This window comes from Mus musculus, chromosome 6 (assembly GCF_000001635.26).
Source record: "Mus musculus strain C57BL/6J chromosome 6, GRCm38.p6 C57BL/6J".
In the NCBI taxonomy this organism is placed as follows: Eukaryota; Metazoa; Chordata; class Mammalia; order Rodentia; family Muridae; genus Mus; species Mus musculus.
This window is the reverse complement of record NC_000072.6, coordinates 129,044,667-129,067,701: the sequence shown is the minus strand read 5'-3', so window position 1 is coordinate 129,067,701 and position 23,035 is coordinate 129,044,667. Positions and strand designations below refer to the sequence as shown.

General features: G+C 39.5%; 1 protein-coding gene across 5 annotated transcripts; it reads right to left on the bottom strand.

Annotated features, from left to right (window-relative positions):
* Positions 1-7,977: 7,977 nt before the first annotated feature.
* Positions 7,978-21,865, bottom strand: Klrb1f (killer cell lectin-like receptor subfamily B member 1F). 5 transcript variants are annotated; one of them, NR_024262.1, is made up of 6 exons: positions 21,670-21,801; positions 15,145-15,243; positions 14,445-14,519; positions 13,836-13,911; positions 13,331-13,446; positions 10,231-11,361 (listed from the first exon to the last, which is right to left on the bottom strand). NR_024262.1 is itself a non-coding variant. In NM_153094.2 (6 exons), exons 1-6 carry the CDS (start codon positions 21,752-21,754, stop codon positions 11,238-11,240), a joined length of 654 nt encoding a protein of 217 aa, NP_694734.1. In that variant the 5' UTR covers positions 21,755-21,801; the 3' UTR covers positions 10,231-11,237. The 5 variants fall into 5 exon arrangements, 3 of the variants coding, with proteins under 3 accessions (XP_017177047.1, XP_006506099.1, NP_694734.1); NM_153094.2 differs by having other exon boundaries at positions 13,836-13,990; XM_017321558.1 differs by lacking the exon at positions 14,445-14,519 and having other exon boundaries at positions 7,978-11,361; positions 13,836-13,990; positions 21,670-21,865.
* Positions 21,866-23,035: the final 1,170 nt, after the last annotated feature.

The following is a 23,035-nucleotide window of genomic DNA, read 5'->3' as shown; positions in this document are numbered from 1 at the left end:
TACTCTCAGTTCCCATCCACGCACAGCAGGCCACGCCACCTCACCAGGTACGCAGCTTCAGCTAATCAGGGCAGCAGGGGCATATCTCCATCAAAATGGATTCACCAGTATCCTGGTACACCTGCGCAGCTCTCACGATGGTTGTGGCTTATATTCAGGTGAGGAAGTCAGGTGCAAGTCATAAGACTTAGCTGCAGTCCCTGGTGCCTTTGGGACTGCCAGCACACCCGCTCCTCACAGGTTCATATTTCAGTGGTAACAAGATAGGTTTGTTTAGACCAATAGGCTGGATGACTCCAGTGGCAGCTTTCTTTTGAATAGTAAATTTGTTGCCTGGGTCTGGACCATTTAGGTATAACCTGACTCCCCATATTCTACCAGCTTCTAGATAATGATCTTTGGCTTCACGCCAGGCCCTAACCTTTATGGATTTTGGATGGTACTGCTTATGACCACAGAAGGGTGCTGATGGTTTCCTTCATATCACTATAAAGGGATCAATGGATTGTACTGCTTATGACCACAAGAGGGTGCTGATGGTTTCCTTCATATCACTATAAAGGGATCAATGGGTCCCCAAGAGGACTCAATTTCACTATGGCATCAAGAACAATGATATTTGCCTGGCTTCTGGCAGCTCAGGGCTAGGGGGCAGAGAGAGTCAGACAGGAAGGCATAGTACTGGATAAACAGGAGCCCTTTCTCTTCACCAGTGGATCCACATCCCCAGGAGTATTCTCCTTCACAGGATTGAGCAAACAATTCCCCAATAGCTTCTGGATGCAATATTTTACATAAATCTACCTGGAAGGTGGGTTGAGTCTCAATGGATAGATTGTCTATGAGCTCCCTGGTTCCAATCTTTCTTAATTTCCATGACTAAAGTCCTAACACAGGGGTTTTAGGCCTTTTCCACAGGGAGACAGAATAGGACAACCAAAAGTATAGTGACCATATCACTCTTATCCATAGAACAAAGGGCATGGTAATGACCCATCTGTTATGTCCTACCCTGTGCCCACAGTACCCTGACTGAGATGAAAGATGTGGCCCTTGAAAGACAAAATATGGCTCAGGACTTCCAAGACCAAGTTCTCAGCACTAAGGTGAATTGTCCCAGAGATTGAAAGCAGAGATAAGTAACAGAGACAGAAGATAGGAAAAGAAGGACAAGGGGAAGAGAACAAATGAAAGGAGAGAATGGGGACAGGGGAGATAGATAGTCAAGGGATATTTGTCAAAGAGTGGGACAAAGAACTCTCTCTGTATAGAAAAGAGACAGATACAGCCCATAGGAAAATGGCAGCTTATAAAGTTACAAGGGAAAACAGTATAGAATGAGGTGTCTAATTTTGATCAGACAAGTTAATTAGGTCAGTCAAAGTGGGAATTTGGTTTCTGGACTTCAATATTTTGATAACTTTAACTTATTAGTCAGCCTCAGGAGAAGTCAGTTAGCAAAGAAGAAAACAGATCTTGGGAGCTAGATTTGTGAATATAATCTAGTGACTTTGTGTTGTAGGAAATTTTAAAAATGTGAACTGACATGTTCTTGCACTAGTACCAGCAACTGACGGGCCACAGGGCTCCCGCAGGCCATCTCACTCAATGGTCTCTCACCCTGCCAACTCTGCGGTGGCTCCCACCCACCCAGTTCCTCTTGCTACTATGCAAAGCCCTAAGCACCCCACAGTCTGCCATCACATCACCCAATTATCTGGTAGAATTAAAACTGTTATGCTTATAGTTAACCAATCAGATTTATATATCAATAAAATCAAAATTTACAAGATGCCAATACAATAATTTCAGAGCCAATTGATAATAATAAAAAGCTTTATCCCAATTATTCTAACCTTATAGTTTCATAACTGTGGCTGGTTAAAATCCTGTGACAATTTTTAGCAAGGCAGGATGAATGGGGAGAAGGGGAAGGCTGTTAAAGACATATTCCCATGCTCAAGCTGAACAGAGTGCCGCTTCATTACAAGTTTTTTGTTTTATTATTGGGTCACGACATGTTAGGTAGGCATTGTTCTTACTGAATGAGTCATGCAGAAATTGGTGCATTGTTGTTAAGAGACCCAAAGAAGCTGGGTTGCTAAATTGGGAAGAGCAGGCTGTTTCACTTGCTGTACCACAGGAAAATGTAGTCTGTGAAACTGGACGAGGATATAGATTCCAAAGAATGGCTGGTGCTAGTGCTGTAGTTTTGGAGCAGTCTGTAGTTGATTTGAAAACTGCTGGGACAGACAGACTAAGGGCACAGGTAATGTTAAGTAGTTTAGGGGAATTTTATTTTATTTTATTTTATTTTATTTTATTTATTTGGGGGAGAGGGTGAATTATTTTACCTTGGAAATACATTTGAATCTTTTAGGTTTATGGTCCCAATAGTTAGAAACAGGAGTCCCAAGGCCAGTAAGAAGGCCCTGAAAAGGGGGAGAACCCAGGAAAAGGAGGAGAGATCCCAGAAAGAGGGAAAGATCCGAGGAAAAGGGGGGAGATCTCACCCTAAGGCATAGGCAGTATGCAGGAAAGCTTAGTCTGTTGGTTGGCAGAAGTACATATCTGGAGTATTGTTGTGTCCGGCCAGCAGACCACAACCTGGGTTCTAGCCTGGAAAGGCATTTTGGAAACCTGGAAGAGAAGAGGGGCTAGGTGGCGAGAGAAAAGAATGTAGCCAAGACAGTTACTCTGATCAAGGCTCAAATTTTATTGTTGCAACACTAGTTATGAAGGAAGGGGGAGGGGACCCGATTCCCGCCGAATAATCTCTGGTCCAGTAGAAAGGTGCACGTGTGTGGCTCCGCAGGTTCCAGCAGTGGGCGTGGCAGGACGAATGAGCAGGAAGCTCCACCCCTGAGCAAGCAGGTTTCAGGCTGGGGGAGGGGAGACTACATTTCCTCCCTTTTATTAACAAAACTTAAAAAAAAGAAAGAGCTGGCAGGAGGGGGAAAAATTATCTATGTTCAATAGTTCTGCCTGGAATCTAGGGCTAAAGAAAAAACCTGCTTTTGTGGGATTCCTTAACTTTTCTTATGGTAAAATGTATCTGGCTAAGACTGTCCTTTCTTAATAAACAACTAACTGAAAAGCCTGGAGCTGTAGGCTCTGACTTTATAATGCTAATTAGTACTTGGTAGGTAACTTTCTAGTTGAATTTTAAGTAGGGCGTTGGAACTCTGGCTAAGTTTGACTGAACAAATGTGAAATACACTATAATAACACTAAGTTGATATTTCTCCGCTTTTTTGAATGATAGGTGGGAAACAGGGAGAAGGAGTTCGACCGGCTCTTGTAGTACAAGGCCAATTGGCTTTTTTATTTGGGTGGGAGGCAGTGAAGGGCTTGCCCTTTCAATAGTACGTCTCCAATCTCTCTCCCCCCTATTGATTAAGTTAAATAAGGCAACGCTTAACTGAGGTGATCAAATGATTTTCTCATCCATAGATGAGTGGGCTTTTAACCTTGGCTTGGGTGGACATGGACCCGATTCCTCCCGTGGGTATTGATAAAACCCACACATGTGGCTCTGGGTATCTTTTGGGGAGGCGAGGTAGAGCCGGAAAATATTTTTTATTTTTAACCAAAATTTGGTACCAACCTCTTTCAAACCGGGTTTATCTCACAGGAAACTCAGAAATGGTCAAGCCGGACCTTCCCTTGCAGTATCTCTGCACCAAGCGGTGCCCATACTGAATTTGTACAATCACAAACCAGTATGCACAGTTTTGAGTGCTGTGCAGCTCCTAAAGGAGAATTATCAACCTCAGAATTAGCAAAGCCTAAGCAAGAATTATGTCGTTAGTAACACCACGATTTGTGGCTAAAATAGGAGCTGGAAGTCGTTCCTCCTCATCCCTGTTTTTTCCACAGCCTAAGGACACCTTGCAGTAACAGCAAGGGTGAAAAGCCAGAGGTCAGCTAAGGGGCTAAGCCTGTCTATCAAAATAAAAACCAATCTTTATTAATATAGAAATATCTACTCTTCTAGCCCTCTAGGTAAACCTAAATTTTTAACTCAGACTGAAAACCACGTGCTGGAAATGTCCTTGGAAAGGAGATAACAGCAGCCACCTGTGTGCTCTAGGGGCGCGGGGATGCACATCCGCTGGTCTGCCTCGAGAATGTTGATTTACCTGCTTGAAAGACAAAATCTCGGACAGTGAGAAAGTAGGAAAGCAGAACTTCTTTTGGGGAACTCTAGGTACTTTATTTAAATGCAAATTGTAAAGCTGAGGCTAGTCTCCGGCCTCCTGTCGGGAGCTGGCTCAGAGAGTAGCTTTTTTCGGAGCCTGAGTCCTCAAGCCGACTTTTAAGCAAAAGAGGAATTTTAGTCCTCAAGGTGATACTTTAGAAGATTTAGAATCTGTGTTCATCTAACAAATTAATTTATCTGGCAGCCACTGCGCTCTATCTTCATCTCGTGAAAAAACACAAACTGAGTCCCTACCCCAAATTAGAACTGGATCTGGACCCTTCTATTCGTTAGTCAGGGGGTCCTTCTATTTTACCAATGTATTAAGTGACCAATTGCTCTTTAATAGCTTTTTCCACTAGCTGTAAGGCCAGCAATCCTTCTGAGGTTAGGGATCTAGGGGAAGTGGGGGATGTGCTCTGAATTAACTTGCTAGGTAATTTAGAATATAGGAATCTCTAACATTGGACTGAATATTAGGACCAGTCTAAGATTGAGTTAGAATGGCTGGTCACACTGAAGAAAGGAGAAAAATCATTATGACTCTATTAAATGACTAATTTTACTAAGTCTGAATATACAGTCTCTGATGTACTATTGCCATAAAGTTAAAAGGCTAGAAGCTAGTCTAAACTGGAAAAATGACAAGTAAGGATGGATCTAAAACATGAATTTAATTTAGTTTTTTAGTCAATTCAATCAGGACATGAGTCAACTTACCTACCAGCTCGTCACACGAATTTACTAATATGCTTCTGCAGCGTTCTGTGGAGAAAACCTGTTTTTCCCTTTTCTAATAAGGTAGCTGTTTTAGGATCAATCTATAAGCCAATAAGTAGATCCCTTTAAGATACTATAAAGCATTTATTAAACTCTTGACATTAAAATATTAGATTTTGAAAATAAAGGTAAGACTTTAATAGTGTGCATGGGAATGCACTAAATAGCATGCACGGGGATACAATTTCTCTCTTTTGTCTTTTAAGAAGTTAAAGTTTTAAAATTTTACAATACCTAAACTTTTGAATTAATAACTAGTTGACAAAACATTTTAAATACATGGCTGTAAAGGGGCAGTGACTAATTGCACTTTCAATCAATTTTCTTAAGGAGCAGTTGTAACTAGAAGGCTTGCAAAGTTATTAAGAGTCACATGTGCATAATTTATTTATTTATTAACTAGAAATATGCATAAGCAATTGTAAATTTGAGAATTAATAGTATCTGAGGGATGAACAATTTAAGCAATTGCGAGCTCAGAGATATGGCATTGACTATTAATATACAAATTAAGGTTTGATTGTTTAGCATTTTCAAACACCATCTACAGCACACAACTAGATTATTTGTGCTGGAACAGGGGAAACTGTGTCTTAAGACTCCGCCCCACAGAAGCTAGTTGGGCCCACATGGGCCAACGATTGGCTGGGAGGATGAGAAAAATGACTTTACAATAATGTTTTTTCTGGCCAAAGAATTGTTTTGGGCACAACCAATTTTTAATTACCAATTAATAACAATTATAAAAGCTTTATTTTTTGTAGAAACTTTTGTAGTAAACTAAAACCCTAAGTAATAAAAGGATATTGTCTCTGAATCTTTTGGGTGAGAGCAAGGATTTAAGGTAAACTTTAAGAAGCATTAGTTAATAAAATACTTTTCACTTAAGAAACAATATACACTGAAAGATTAAAACTCTTGGCTTCTTGTATAGAAACAGAAACAATAAGATTTTTTCTTACATAATGTAAAGTTACATTAGCCATACCTAGAGGCAAAATTTTCTAGTGATTACAGTTCACTAGAAGCAAAACTCTTTGAATTTAAGCATTATTTTAAACATCTGAATAGATCTGTAACACTGTTAAAAAGAAATTCTCTTGAACTCAGGGAAAAAACTTTCTCAGGCACTGTTTGCAAAACAAAAGAAAGGCCACAAGCTGCTCTGGGGCTGCCCAGAGCCCTGTATTGACTCAAACGTAAAATACCTTTTAATCTGAGCATCTTGGCCCTCCTGTAATAAGGACCGATTCTAGAGAAACAATATAACTGTCTACTCCTCTAAATTATGATACTCTTTCTTAAGATGACTTACAGTTAAAACGTTCTTCACAACTTTAGTGTTGTGAAAAAATTGCCCGTACTGCAGTTTCCTGCCAGGCAGCAACTATAACCAAACTGTTTGTCTAATCTATTTACAAAGACAAACATAACTAGATAACTCTGTCACAGTTTTGTATGAAGTGAGCTATATGAGCGCTCTCATAAGATGATTACTCTTGTAATTATCTTAATTACAGTATACAGGTGAATTAAAGATCTTAAATTTGAAATCAAACTGCAAGCTGCAGTCAATGGAACAATAGCAGTTTTAACCATAATTTTTAAGTTTTTTGTGCAAGGTTAGGATAATACCTGTAACCTTGGGAAAGCAAAACCCAAGTTTAAAACAATTTATTATCTTTAAAATCAATATTAGAAGCATTACTATCATATTATGAAGTTTGGATGTCAATTAATACCTATGAATACCTATTAAAGCAAGCTTTAATGCTTTAATAAAGAGACATTGCTTTAAATCTTATTTTAAATTTTACTATTTAGGATACGAACCACATTAATTATTACCTAAACTAGAAATATCTTTAGAGACCCAGCCTCTTGGGCTGCTTTATGCCATGTGTCGGAAGGACTCTAAACTTGAGTTATCAAATTTAACACTAACCATCTGTAGCAATGTAACAATTATTAATCTTAACCAACAACTTATGAGCTGATTGTGAAAACACTCAGAGCACATTACCAATAAAAAAGAACCAAATGAAGCAGTTACATTTAGACCAATCAGAGAATAATAATTTTTGTAGCTACAATCATAAAATAAAAAACACTTTACCATTGTCAAACACATTAATCATGAACCATTTATTAGCTTTTTTACTCCGAAACTTAGAGGCTGTGCACTCGCCCTTATTTCCTAAAACGAACAGTTTTTCCAGCAGGGGCCCTCTCGCCACGTGTCTGATTCCTGGCTGAAACACGTGGCAGCTCTCGGCTTTGCAGATAAAGTTTTTTAAACCATCTTTATTATCCAACACAAAACATAGAACATTCATTCATACAGACTGGACACGAACATACATGAATTGAACACGAGAACAGATTGGTGCACCGGACATTAGACAAGACACAAAAGGGAACAGAGTACTCCTGCTATAAGGCCCAGAGAGATATTTCTCTCTGCTTTTTGGGACATTTTCCTCCCTTATGATGCATCTTTTATTAACTGGGGCAATCCGCCTATTCCTTTTAATAAACCCTTTCTTTTCTCACACCTCATGTAGCTTCGGAGAGCTACGGCCTACCGCCTATTACCCAGCTCCTCACTGCTGAACCTAAGTGAACCAGCGCTCGGGTTTAACACTGTCTCAGCTTAGCCCATACCTTCTCCGGTATGAATTTCCCTTATCCTGTATTTCATGGAGCTCCGAACCAGCAGCGTCTCTTCCAAAAATCCTTTCTCAGTCCCGCGTTGGTTCGCCAATTGTTGTGTCCGGCCAGCAGACCACAACCTGGGTTCTAGCCTGGAAAGGCATTTTGGAAACCTGGAAGAGAAGAGGGGCTAGGTGGCGAGAGAAAAGAATGTAGCCAAGACAGTTACTCTGATCAAGGCTCAAATTTTATTGTTGCCACACTAGTTATGAAGGAAGGGGGAGGGGACCCGATTCCCGCCGAATAATCTCTGGTCCAGTAGAAAGGTGCACGTGTGTGGCTCCGCAGGTTCCAGCAGTGGGCGTGGCAGGACGAATGAGCAGGAAGCTCCACCCCTGAGCAAGCAGGTTTCAGGCTAGGAGAGGGGAGACTACAGAGTATGTTTGAGAGTTCTTGAGAGGAGCCAGGAAAATTTAGATTGGCAATATAAATTTATTTGGGGGAACAACTGTTATTTGAAAGCAGTGTCTGGTTGTATCAGGAAGAACCCAATTTGAGAGATGTTTGTTACATCGGAATACTCTTTCATGGGGTGTTCATTTGGCTTTTGGAATTGAAATATTTTAAGAACATGGATGATTTGGGAAGTTCTTGGAAAATATTGAGATGGTCTATAACAGGTTTTGGGGGGTTGGTGTGAAAATGTTGATAGACCTTGGCTTTGATTTCCAAAGATCATCCTTGAATGATCAAGTGGGAAAGTGGTCAGTAGTAGGGGTGGTAAATTAGCAACTGGGGTATTGGTAGACAGGAACTGTGACTACCAGAGGGCTTTGAAGAAAGACATAAAGAAGCCAATGGGAGGCATTGAAGGGGGGAATCAGTGAAGTTTAGGAGAGAGTTTGTTGGATGACCTTGACACAAGTGAGGTTTTGGTTATGGTCAGATAGGAGATGGCTTGGGCTTAGTTATATCTTGTTGGGAGTATAGGGTTCATTCAGAGTGTTTGGTGTCTGGATAGTTAGTGAATTTGGAGGAGTCAGTTGGCAGTGGATGTCTGGCAATCATTTGGCCAGAGGAAAAGAGAGTGAGGAGAGAGATGAGATTTGTGGACAATGCATAATCTTATTGGAGGAAGGGCAGCCTGGGGGTAAGGATGAATACTAATAATGGAGGAGTAAGTTTGATGTGGCCATTTGACAGGAAGGAGCTGTCATCTGTATACAAAATGTAGACATGATTGCTAAAGAACACTCTTGTGCATGAAAGGGATATGGGGTAGGAGTTTTTCAGAGTTTTTAGATATAAGTTCAAAGGATCAGGGGAACATTGAGGTAAAGGGATGAATTGGGGGGCAGGCAGGTAAGAAATGTGAGTAGTGAGTTTGGAGAATTTGGAAAGATGGAATCAAAGACAGTGGACAAGCTTTAGGAGAATGGGAGATCTTGGTGGGAATAGATTGTGAGAGGGAATCTATAGATTTTGAGAGAGATCAATAGATAATGAGAGGAAATCCAAGAGTTTGTAATTTTGGTGGTGATGGTGTTTGTAGGTATTTGTTTTGTTATATTTTTGTTTGTTTTTAGGTTAGAGGTGAACAAAGGAGCTGTAAAATGGAGAAAGTGAGGTCAGCTATGGATGATGATGTTAAGAATTTTGGAGAAGTAGGTGACAGGGCAAGGGTCAGGCTTAGCAAGTATTTGTGTGTTTTGGAAGTGTAAGGATGGAAGATTAGGCATATATCTGAGAGATGGAGTGCTGGAGTGAAAAAGAGACCATTTTAAGTTTAAGGACTTGTCTGTGGATGGGAAGAAAGAGGAAGTCCAGAAGAGACTTGGTATAGGGAACTTACTGGGGACCCATGAGTGGAAGAAACTGGTCATGAGGCCAGAGATGAGGTAGTTTCAAATGAAGTGTTTTGGGCTTGGTGTGAGAGAGAATATCAGGTAGGTGACTTGGGAGTTGAGAGCCAGAAACTTTAGGAGCTGAGAAAATTGAGCAAGGTGGTGTCATATTTGCTATCAGAGAGAGAAGTGCCACAAAAGAGGAGATTATCTATACACTAAAGCAGGTAGCAGGCAAAATGGGAGAGGCAGGAGGAAAAGGAGGGAGACAGACCCAGTCCTTAGTGGATATTTAGTCCAAAAGGTGAGACTATCTCAAATCCTGGGGAGACATTCCAGGTCAGTTGTAGGAATTCTTGAGTATCAGGATCCATCGATGTGTAGACAAAACTGTTTTAGAGTGGATGTCCAAGAGTATTACCCACATTGCAACTTGCAATCATCTATAACTCCAGTCCTAGGGGATCAAATTCTGCATCTTGCTTCCTAGGGCACTGTACCTACATAGTACACAGACACACATGCAAGGAGAACATCATACACCCTAAATAATAATTTTATTTTAGAATTATTTTAATTGAGATTTTACTTGGATCATAGCATATGCTTCAATTTTATTATATTTCACATTGAGTGATGAGGGTCTGTAGGTATCTATTCTAAAAAGTTTCATTATTTCTTTATATAGTAAATTCAATATTTTTCTTTTGATTACAATGGAAAATTTGACAAAGTTTTTTGGTTTTTTTTTTTGGTTTGTGGTTTGTTTGTTTATTTTGTTTTGTTTTTTTGAGAAGAGGACATCTGAAAGATTTATCAGAATACTTATTTTTGAAAATTTCTCTAACTTAAATATTAAAAAGCTGTCATTTATTTCCTACTACAATTATCCAATATTTAGCTACATATGTCCTACAATTTGTACATAAGCTATAAATTATAGAGAAATGTGGAAGAAAGAAGTGATGGGAAAATTAAAATAGGATGCCTGTGGGCAGTGGGAAGAGACAAGTCCCTGTCTTAGTCTTTTTGTTTTTGTTATTGGTAGTGGTGGTGGTGGTATTGTTATAGCTGTACTAACAGGTCACTGGAGAAGAGGACATCCCACTTTCATGCAACTCAGGAGACTGAGAAGCCCCACTCCAATGGCCCAGAATCTGCCCAGAGTCTGCTGGTACATCACCACAAAGTAGTAGGTATCATATGAGTAGAGTTCTGTTTACATAAAGTCACACTCAATGTCGAACACAGCATTAGTCCATTATTAGTCAACTAGTTGGCGAGTGTCAATCAATACAAACCCTTTTCATCTCAAGCTCCTTAACTCTGAGCCTCTGCTGTCAGTCAAATAAATGACAGCACGACTTTAATCAAGGTTCTACAGCCCAAATGTGAAGTAGCTTGAAGTGGGGATAGGGTCAAAATCTAGACTTTACAAACAGTTTTCTGTAGCTCTCTGCAGATGACCTTAGACAAAAAGATCAGCAAGGGCATCACAAGGCCTTCACTGCCTCTTGCTGGTCTGGGCTTCCTTCTATAGAACTCCTCTCCTAGAATGGCACATCTGTGTCTGTGTACATTTATGTTTACATAATAAACTAGACATGAGCATCTGTAAAAGTCACAGTGATTTTGGAGTCCTTGTTTTGTGCCACTAGCTACTCACTGGGTGGGCCAACAGAATGTTCAGTACAGAGATCCGATGTGGACAGTGAAGTAATCCAGATGAGACTCACAATCAGGAATCAGGACACAGGCTTTCAGACATGTATCAGGGTCTTTTGGCAGATCCAGTGGTTGTCTGAAGAACAAGAATCTGAAAACACTTCCGTGTGTGAGATGATGGCACAGCTGTTTTCTTTGTCCTTGCCAGTGATTCGTAATCTGGAGAGTAAAGCATAGCTGTCCAAGATTTTCTTACAATTATCACATCAGCCATCATTTTTCTCTGGACTTAAGAAATCTCTAGATTACATAATATTTGTGTATAGTTATCATGCACTGATAAACATTATAAACATATATCAACATTAAAGATACAGCTGATAGAAGCCTCTATAATTTTGTATTGCACTGTCACTGGGGAAGAACTCTTCCAGCAACAATCTTTATCATGATGTAAAAAAGGGAGGTTTGTGAGTTGGGCTGAAACCTACTCCATCTAATACAAACATGTTATGTGTTTATGTGGAAAGCATCTTCATCTTGCTGAGCTTCAGTTTCCTAAAATACCAGCTAAGGTTTAGGGGAGGTATTGATATATACATGGATACATGTCAGGATTTACACACTAGGTGCTCAGTAACTGTATTTAATAAACAGAATGAACACAGTGAGTCTACAGAATTGGATGCAGAGAGGACAAGAGCCTCAACTCATGTTGAACAGGGTCCGATTCTTTTCTGTGTCATGCCAAAAGCTGGTGGGTCTTTGTCTTATTGAAGCACTAGTCTCATACCCTGAGTTCCTGGAGACCCCTACATGTGAGAATAAGACCAGAAAGCAAACACTAATACAGGCATCTTCTGGGTGATTGCAAGGAAGGGTGAGTTCAAGACTAGCCTGTCTCTAGCAGAGGATATAACATATCAGACAGTAGGCAGACGTCCCTCATCCCTGTGCCTTTACCTCTACTCCTTTTTTTATAGAGTTCCTTTGAACTGTACAGCAAATTTGATGACACCCTAGTGTCTTCCTTTCTATTTTGTTTCTACCTGCTGTGGAGAAGGCTCACTGGTCCAAGTTATGCTGGGCCAATGTCTGATCTCCACCTCCAGTCTCTCTGCAAGAGTGCCAAGATCCAGGTATTCACTTCTGCATCTGGCTTTTTATATGGGTTTTGTGGAATGAGCTATGAAGCTTAGATACCTAGAGCTTGTACCTGGAGCCATTGTCTCAGTGCAGTGCAAACCAAAACAGACTTTGGCTGACTCTCTTTTTACTATGGAAGTACAGCCTCCAGATTTACCTGGTTGTTGCTGTTTGATCAGAGCATCATTTTATCCAAGAGTAAATCACACAGCAACTGAGTATAATCCTCTGCTGTACATGAATTTTTCACTTATTATCATAATATTTTGTATTATGAATCAAGATTAAACAAGAATTTTACATCATATACAATTAATAAACACACACACAAAACAAAATCAATATCCATACGGATACAAACACACACACAAAAATCAATCATTAGTTTGTATGAAATTATTTTCAAAAGGCAATGTCTATTCTGATTCTGCTTAGAGAAGTTTATTTTGTGACAAACTAAGATGCAACTTTCTGCCACAATTCTAAAGAACTACATAAGAATTTTTGTGTAGGGTTGCGAGAGATGGTTTAGAGGTTAAGAGTGCTTACTACTCATACAAAGAACACAGATTCAACTTCCAGCTCCCACAATGCAGATCACAATCATCTGTTACTCCAGTTACAGAAAATCTGATGCCCTCCTCTGACCTCTGTGGGCTCCTGCATGCACATGGTACACATACATACATGCTGGCACACACACATAAAAACATTAAAGAAATTCTTTGTAAGGGTATGTATTTTAAAAATAAAAATATATTAAGTATTTCAGATAGGCATTTAAAAATATTTTATCTCTGACATGGATAAGTTAATATACTATTTATCCTTTAAAATTCCATTGTAAATAAATACACACACATACACACAAACTATTAAAAAGGGTTGATGTCTATTTGTACATGAAATTTTTCAATAAATGGTTGACTTGTCTTTTCAGCTGAACCTTTCAAGAATTTATAAACTAAATTAAAATTCTAAAACTTAATTTTAGTAAAATAGATATGAATTGAATTTTCAAATTAGTTCATTTAAAACTTACAGGTTAGGATTTAAAATAGAGCCATCTATCCACTTCCAGATCTTCTCCTTCTGTACATATTTTAGTCCAATAAAAAATAACTGTTCTTTTCCCTTTATCAAGTTCTGCACAAATCTCTACAATTAAAAACAGAGTGAAATACTTGAACTACAACATGTTTATTCATGACTTACATTCATCTATTAACCTTCTAAACCACGATTAGTTCTAAACACATTCTGCCCAAGGTCTTCCTAGCTCCCCACCAATAATTCTCTCTACATTGATATATATATATATATATATATATATATATATATATATATATATATATATATATGTTTGTATTTTAATTGATTCATCCAAGTTATTAATTCATAAATCCAATTAGTCTCTCACATTATGAACTCTTTAAAATACAAGCCTCCAGTTCCTCAGCATAGACAATTGGTTAGAATTCAGAGATGTTGACATAGCTTAAAGAAAAGCTTTGTATTCTACTTAACAATATTGTTTAACAATTTACCAGTTCTTCTTTATTTTCAATGAGCAACAAAATGGCGTCTTCCATAGAGCAGGCATCTCGACCTTCTGCCCAAGGTCTGGAAATTTGAGAAACAAATAAACATTTGTTCCAGTGTGGATGCCAATATCTCGGGCACTCTAGTATGGCTGATCTTCCTAGAGAAGAGAGAGGACATGTTCTATTTCTGCCCTGTTTATGGTATATCACAATCAACTACACACAGTAGGTACTTCATTAGTGTGTGTGGGAACCTAACTAATGCTGTCATATATCAGGGAATCATAATTAATGACAAAGGATTCATTTTATATTTTGTTTATATTAATTAACATCAAACAAAGTAACCTGTTTAACATATTCACTAGTATTCCACTTTTTAACTTGATATCTGCCTATGAGTGCTCATGTGCACCACCAGCACCAGCAGGCAGCAGGACCAACATTTACAAACTGTGTGACTCTCCATGAGTTCTTAAAAGTATGGCTGCCTTCTCAGACAAAACCATGGCAATATGGTGTCTTCATCAAGGACTGTTGTGAACTTTGACTGAGATAACTCACAATTTTCTGCTACCTATTATCCTCAGGAAATTCAAGCCACACAATTACCTGTTAGTTCAGTCCTGTTCTCTTGAGCAGCCACACTGCATTTTTCTATTGGTGGTTTTTGCACTAGGAATCTCACTAGTAAATAAGAAAAACACACACAGAGGATGAAATGGTGAAATAAATAGTAGAAAGGATATTCTAGTTCTCACTTCAGGCAATGGGGTTATTTCAACAAATCTGAATTTCTGGACTGAGGATAAAATATCAGGAAACTAGATTAAGGGACAAGTTCTGAGACAGGATATATGAACAAGAAAAGCACAGACCATGTAGATTCACAAGGCTCTGAGGTTTCATGATTCTGCTTGACAAGTCAACCTGTGGGCATGGCTGAATCTCTCAATTGTTCACAGTCACACCTGAACTTGCTTATCTGCAGTCACAACCACACCAAGACAAGGTTCAGCAGGCATGTCAGAAGCAGATGCTAACATGGGACTTTTGGGTTCTTTGCTACTGTCATCTTTTTGGAACAATGTGACTTTTATTTTTTTATAGGTCAAGAGCTTTACCCTGTAATGGTTTTCTAAAAAATTAAGAAGCATGGAAGGAATGTGATGTTTCAGCAGAAAGTTCAGAATATTGTCCTGTAACAATTACGTGGCATTGACCTTACCCTAGGCTTAAAGAGGCCAAATGCTATAAAGAGGACTAATGTTTATATGGGAATACTATGAAGGAAAAGCTTTGCCTCACTTACCTAAGACACTGAGTCCAATCAGGCTCAAGAGAAGAAGGATCAGCCCAGCACAGCCAGATTTCAGAGCCAAATGATGCCAGTGTGGGCACCGACAAGCATCTAAGAAGTGCAAAGGATACAGTTGTTAAGTCCACTTGAGAACTTCTGAGATAAGTAGCAGAGAAGTTCATAACTACCATAAGATCTTCCTTAACTTACAAGGACTGATTCCAATACTTCTAATAGACTAACTGAGCCTGGAGACAGTGCTACACTTAGTTTTACATACACACACATACACTCTCTGTCTCTCTCTGTCTCTTTCTCTCACGCACATGCACACACACAGAGAAAGAGAGAGAGAGAACAAGAGATAGAGAGAGTGACAAAGAGAGAGGGATTTCTATTTTAACTTAACCCATGATATAACTGGTGGTTATAACTTTCACAATTTGTGTAAACAATTTTTTCAGTTAAGTGAAGTACTTTGTACCTTTTATTTAAAGAAATGCACCACGGTTTCTCTTTGGCATGAGTGGGCTGTCAGAATCTCTACTTTTGCAATACGATTCCATCACTGACTGAATGAGTGTTCCTGAGACACAGCACTGGGGACTAATGAGTCACAGCTTAAACTAGATGCTATGATATCTCACCATTGCTGCTCAAGGCCGTGTCTCGCTTAAAACACTGAATTACTTATCTCTACGATTTTATACTTAGTCATTTAAACTCACTGTTGAATGCAAGTAGTAGAAGCTACAGACACTGAAATGGCAAATCAGGAGTACTGAGGCATAACATGAGGTATACACTATGTATATAGAAGTTATGGAAGTACTATGATGTAACATTGTGGGAGTCCCTGTGATCACCACAGTCAGCAGTATATGATCTGCCAGACGCAGTAGGCAGTTAGGCTCAGCATGATTAAGGAGCAGGTATTGGTTCAAACTTCAGAAATCTGACCCCAAATAGCATATTTTAGGCATTTTGAAGCACAACGACTTGGTAAAAACTTCTCAGGTGATAACCAACTAAATCCTTTGTATACAATATAACTGAAGACTTGACTTCTTTGTAAGTATGTATGATACCTTTCATAAAGATAAGTTTTGTAGATGAGAAGATCACTATACTTGTCTGGGAGACGAATCAGTATAGTCTCAGCCATATAGATATTGCAAGAGTTACCAGAGTATTAACCATGTCTAATCTCTCAGATTATGCATCTCTTCTTTAAAGGAACAATACTTTCTGCTTAACATTCCTGTGTCATCTAGTGCTTATCTGTGAGCACAAGACCCTGGATGTCTTCCACATAGCATGGCATACACTAGATCTACCACACTGCACTGCCTAAATACCGTCTTTGATATCTCTGCCTTCTTTGGTAACTCTATCAACAATGGATGGCTTATGTTTCTTAAACAGTAAAACGTACTAATTTTTTTAAATGTGGTCATCAAGTATCATATCTTTGTCTAACTTTCTTCTAAACAATTAGAAATATGGGTTTCATATGAGAAACAATGATAATTTTGTTTATAAAGATAATAAGGAGAAACATTAACTGGCTTTTCTGTCTCTAATTTAATAAAAAAAAAAACCCTTTTGCTCTTATTTAATTTCTAACAATTCCATGTCTTACCAATTTATAAATGGTTTCTAGACTTATTTATTAGAACCAAGTACTATACCATTTTAAGCAAAGATTTCTTACTACTTTTTGCTTTGCTCTGCTTTGTTTCTGAGATTGCTTTTCCTGTAGCTTAGACTAGACCCAAACTCACTCTTAACTGATTAAGGGTTAAGGATTGAGGACACCCTTGAATTCTTGATCTCCTTGTCTGCTCTTCCCACGTACTAGAGTTACAGCTGTGTCCCACAATATGTGGCTATGGTTTCTTAATTTCTACAAATATAGATTATTCCTGGTTTTGTTGCTTATAAATATTTCCTGGTGAAAATAATAGCATGTTTTGAGTTACATGTTAAATTTTTAAACCAGATATGCTTATTTTCATAGTATGGTCCAGAATTGCCTGTGTATCCATTTTCACTCTTTGGGGGGGGGGGGCGCATTATCTTTGGTGCCTGAATTGTATGATTGAGAATGCAAACACTACAACACCGTAGACCAGTTTTAGGATGCTGACAATCATTAAGTAAGCTAAATTATTTTAAAATGTTCTTGAGGAAAAACCAAAATAAATTAAGTGAAGGAGAAAGCATAGAAATACTCCTAAGAGATAGGAGACAACTCCCTTAGCTTTATGGTTTCTCCATATCTGAAGACTAAATTCACTGCTGACTAAAACTTTTCATATATAAATTAAAGAGCTGCAACTGTTAAACACATACAGATTTCCCCATCATATCCTCTTGAGAAATACTTATAACAACTATTTGTATGCCACCAAGATCATCTTAGTCACTGTGGTTAACCTGGAGAATATCTAAAGCACACAGAGATATGCACATAGGTCTTGTGCAAATACCATATTTTATAGAAGTGAAGATCTGATATGTGGCACTTCTGCAAGCAGTCTTTTGTGAACGGTGAACAAAAAAGCTGTGTGGTCTGAGGTGATATAAGACTGTCATAGAAAAAATAGTGCATTGCTTTTATGAAATAGGACCATGGAATGTGATTCCTGCTGTGTAAGACATGGTATGTTGCTAGGCAAGGAGACAAAAGTCAACACACACACAAAGAAAACCTCCAAGGCCCCAAAGACACACTGAATATAAGAGCGATGTGTGGGGCAAGCCGGACACGGGCACTCTCTCCCACTCCACTCTTCCCCTACACCCACAGCCCCGCAAATCGTAGCAAGACAATGGTGTAACTATCGATGCAAGACAGAACCAGCTAAAGAAAATGCTCCACACACAGAGACCTACATCAAAACTCCAAATTTCCCAAGACCGTGAGTGATCTAGTTCAAAAACTAGGGTTCTCTCTCCCTCCCTCCCTCCCTCCCTCCCTCCCTCCCTCCCTCCCTCCCTCCCTCCCTCCCTCCCTCCCTCCCTCCCTCCCTCCCTCCCTCTCTCTCTCTCTCTCTCTCTCTCTCTCTCTCTCTCTCTCTCTCTCTCTCTCTCTCCACAGTGTTCCTGTCCAGCTTCCTCCCCTCTCCCTCACTCTCACAGGTTTTCCCTGCAGCAGAAGGTTTCACAGACTCTGCTGCCAACCCCCCTTGCAATGTTGCTCTGAGCTCCGTTCGTCCTTCCCCACCACAGCCCCGAGAGAGTGCAGCTCATGCTTAGCGACCACGACCCGGCCCCGCCCCACCCCGTGCACTGGAGTTCCCAGGCCAAAGGCGGGCAGCGCAGGCTGCAGGCAGCTGTGGGTGGCAGCAGCAGAAGCGAAAGTGACCGCCAAGGGCCATGCAGCACTTGCAGACAACCACCTTGGCTAAAAAGCCTTTCACCCAACCCTCTATGCTTATCTTTTCTTCAATGTTAGATTTTCTCCTTCTGCTTTCCAAGAAAAAAACAAAAGGGGAAGACAAGGCAACTATAGGGTACAATGTGCCCCTGCCCCCCACCCAGCTAAGCCCGTGAAAACTGCAGTGAAGGCTCTGCTCTCCCTTCAGGAACACCTAAATCATGCTTTTCAACCCAAAATTTTCTTGCTTCTTTGTTTAAATGCTTATTTTCTCTCTAGCATTCATGATATATGTCCCAAAAAAATCTCTCACCTTGTTTAAAATTTCCTTTAAGGTTCAAAAGTCATCCAATCCTTAATTAAAAACCGGTTTCCTTTTACAGACAAACTGTTACTACCTACCCCAGATACACAATTAACATGATATTTTCTTCCTCGGCCATCCAAAGCAGACTTAAAGGGTGCCTTCCAGGACTAAATTCCTTAAACACCCTCACTTTCCTAGCATCCTAACAACGGACCATGATGTGCTCCTAAGCAAACCATTGCAGGCATAATGTTTGCTATCCACCCTATGCAGAGACACCCTGCTGGAAATCTGCTCCTCTGTTACAACTCTACAGGTCTATCTCCACATAGTGCCTGCTGCCACTGATCCACTTAAAACAGCGCCCGCCCATCTTCTGAGCCTACAGACAACAAAGCTGCCTTCCTCCAAAAACCTCATCTGACTGAAGACTCCTGAGACACATGAAGAACCCCACAGAAGACAGACTTGGGACCTTCCAGCTACAGATGAACTCTCTCGCCAAAGCCAATGGCTGCTGAACTTAGGGAAAGTTACATGATAGCAAAGAAAACATAATGTCTATCTAAATTAATTAATTGCTGTTCAAAATTGGTGTTATTACCCTCAAATTGTACTACCCATGGAACAAGTAATTGATTGTACAATCTCTTGCCTTCCCAACCCTTACCCTTAACCCTCTTTACTACTCTGGCTTTGTTGTGCTACTTCTCTAGGCTGTATGTTTTCTTCTGATACTTCCACCCCACCCTAAATTTTCATCACAAATGACACAGGCACACCAGTGAGCCCCCCCTTTTTTATAAAAACAAAAGGGGGATTTGTGGGGCAGGTGTTTAATGATTGCACATATATACATTCATAGAAACCCTATAAGGAAAAGATGTTCACATTTGTTTAAACCTGGATATTATTTTGAAAAACACTGACACATAGCAGGGTGGTTATAACTGAATGAATGAATGGATGAATGAATGAATGAATGAATGAATGAGCTCTGTATATATTCTATCCATTCTACCATCAAAGAAAACTTTCTGTTATTTGGTCACAAAGTAGGTAACTGTTCATGTTCCTCTTTCTGTGTTTGTTTACTGAGAGTTCTAATCCTTATGCTATGAATTTCCCACAGTTTGAACCTAGTTAATGGGCGCAGGTTGGTTCCGTTCCTTCACTACTGGGTCATATGCCTTGCTGGTACTAATTTTGTCCTTCAGGTTCACATTCAAGCTGATGTCTGTAGGAAAATAATTACAATGAGGGTAGACAAATTTCCTAGTCTCTTGATTTGAGATAGTAGTGCTGAGGAAATCACATTATCTTTCTCAACCTGCACTTTCTTACTTCCATTTCAACAAGCCCCTCCCCTACTTTTGCTAAGCAGGAACACAGCAGAAGGAAACATGCTTCTTTCTATCACGCTGGCTCACTGGGAACATCCTAGCACTGTAAAAGCCTCCACTTACTCTTGACTCTGACATGAAGATGAAGCTGATATAATGATTCTAAGATGCTTTCCTGATTTTACCTCTTATGATGGTTCCTAACCAAAATCTTTAATATTGATAATCACATAGTTTTTACAATATAGGAATTTCACAAATTGAAATGGTGCAGTGTTATTAATATTAGTAAGTCCAGTTGGGTCACAGAGTTCAGTGCTATCTCAGGACAATTTGACACATTTTCTACCTCAGTTTCTGGTCCCTTTTCATACATCCTCATGTCCTGTTAGATACTTTTGAGTACTACCTCAGTCTTGCACATTGTTTCCCTAAGATTTCTAAACTGGCAGAAAAGAGGGCTGATTTTTCCCTAATGCTAAATGCTAGAAGTGCAACTGCAGTGGAGTTGAGCCAGAGAGTCTGTTGTGTACCACGATCTGGAATGGGCAACCTATTACAGCAAGTTTGCAGTATCTCTAATAACATTCTCATGCTCATATTTGCAAAACATTATTTCTTCAGGGTGTTTTTAACTAAGGCTGAGTAGAAGAAGCCCTGTGCATAAAGGTTACTTGAATAAAAAGCAACATGTGAGTTTTTCTCTCTGAATCTATAGATAGCTACAGGCAAGCTGTCCTACACTATCAACATCAACAGAAGAACCACTGGTTAAAAGCAACAGGTTTCTAGCTAGTGTGTGTGTGTGTGTGTGAGAGAGAGAGAGAGAGAGAGAGAGAGAGAGAGAGAGAGAGAGAAGAGAGAGGAGAGAGAGGAGAGAGAGAGAAAGAGAGAGAGAGAGAGAGAGAAAAGGGGAGAGAGAAAGAGGGAGAGAGACGGAGACAGAGACAGAGACAAAAACAGAAACAGAGAGACAGAGGGAGGCAGAGACAGAGAGTGTATGTGTTTGATAGTACAGATGTGTGTCTGTGATTGCAGGTGTGTGATAAATGTGTGTCTGTGTGACTGCAGGTGTGTATGTGTGTATAAGTGTGTGTTTGTGACTGTAGGTGTGTGTCCATTTTGTATAATTGCAGGTGTGGGATATAGGAGTGTGAGTGTGTGTGTGTGTGTGTGTGTGTGTGTGTGTGTGTGTGTGTGTGCGAGAGAGAGAGTCTATGTGACTGCTCATGTTTGCATACTATAGTAGGTGTAGAGATCAGAGAACAACTTCAAGAAGTGATTCTCTTTCCAGCAAAAGCAGTTGGAATTCTCAGTGCTCTTACTTCCATTTCAACAAGCCATCTCCCCTACTTTTGCTCCAGTTGTCAGGTTTGTGCAGCAAGTACTTTTACCTAATAAGTCATCTCACTATTCCAAAGCAATTGCTTACAACTCTAAAATAATGGGGGAGGCTTATATCTAGGCTATATGCACATTCCAAAAGAATAAATAAAGCCACTTACCTGGGGAGAAAGATGGAGAAGATGCTTGCTTATACCCTGGACACCTAAATGGCTTTACATTGCCATGGACCTTTGATGTGTCCATTGTAGACAGGAGATGGGAACTGTGAACAGTGACAAATTCTAAGTTCTGAGAAGCAAAATTAACAAAAGGAAGTCTTCTGTGGACACTGCTGTCTGTGTCCACACCCGCCCACACTTGCAACTGAGGGTTTCTCTGTAGTTACTGAACTTGGTTTCCATTATGCCCACACCGATTAAATAATTTTATCTTTGAAACAGAAGATACAACACATGATCTACTCTGGATGGTTTTATTTCCTTCTTTAACTATCACAAGTGAAAAAGAAGGAAAGCAAGGATTTCCTTAAAGATGCTTTCTGTGGTCAGAGTGGAATTTGACCAGGTGTTCACAATTACCTGGTAATGGCAGCAGTCTGCTGGCTGTGAGTTCTAGGAGACAGGGGGTGTGTACAGACAACTTGGGACTCACACTCATTTCCCATGACCATGATGACTACAACATGAGCAGAAGCCTGTGTGAGGGGTCTCACAGCTTACTTGAGATGCAGTGAAATGTCCTCAGCTGTCACTGTGTGTTGACAGTCATTATGCTCAATACCAGGCACAGGACTCTGCCTTATGATTCATCTTAACTGAAGATTTGAGCAAATGTGCAAGATTTTTCCAAGGTGTAAGTTCTGAAGCTATCTGTGTCTACTAGGAATTCACAATAGCTCTGCTCAGGATAGGAGACTGGGGTATTATGGTTTGTGGTATACATGCTTACAAACACCTCTATGCTACAAAGTGTAAACTAACGGGAACAAGAACAACCACAGACAAGAATCATTTGTCCATGTGAGTGTGAAGCAAACTGAGCACTTGCTGGTAAATATCAGGAGTATCACCAGCTACTGCTACTGCACAGTAATGTAGCCACTGTTACACAGATAAAAAGAAAATCATCCTGACAATGCACTCCTGGAGAATTTAGTTAATGGGCTAATGATGTCCTTACATTAGTTGATTGTCAGATAAATATATATATATGTATATATGTATATATATATATATATATATATATATATATATATATATATATACATATATATATATTTATCAGAATTACCTTGATCTTGTCATAGTAAAACATATGAAGAGAGAGACAGAGAGAGAGGCATGCAGATAGAGCATGGGTGAAAGAGATTGTGATGTGATATTACATACATATAAGAAGATATTGAATTAAAGTCAAGTGTTGGGTGATTGTAAGTTATCCAGGGTTTTAGAGTATGGCAATAGTAAATGGTCTACTGAGTATTTCAAGAAGAAATAAACACAAGCTTTTAACTAGAAACCTCTT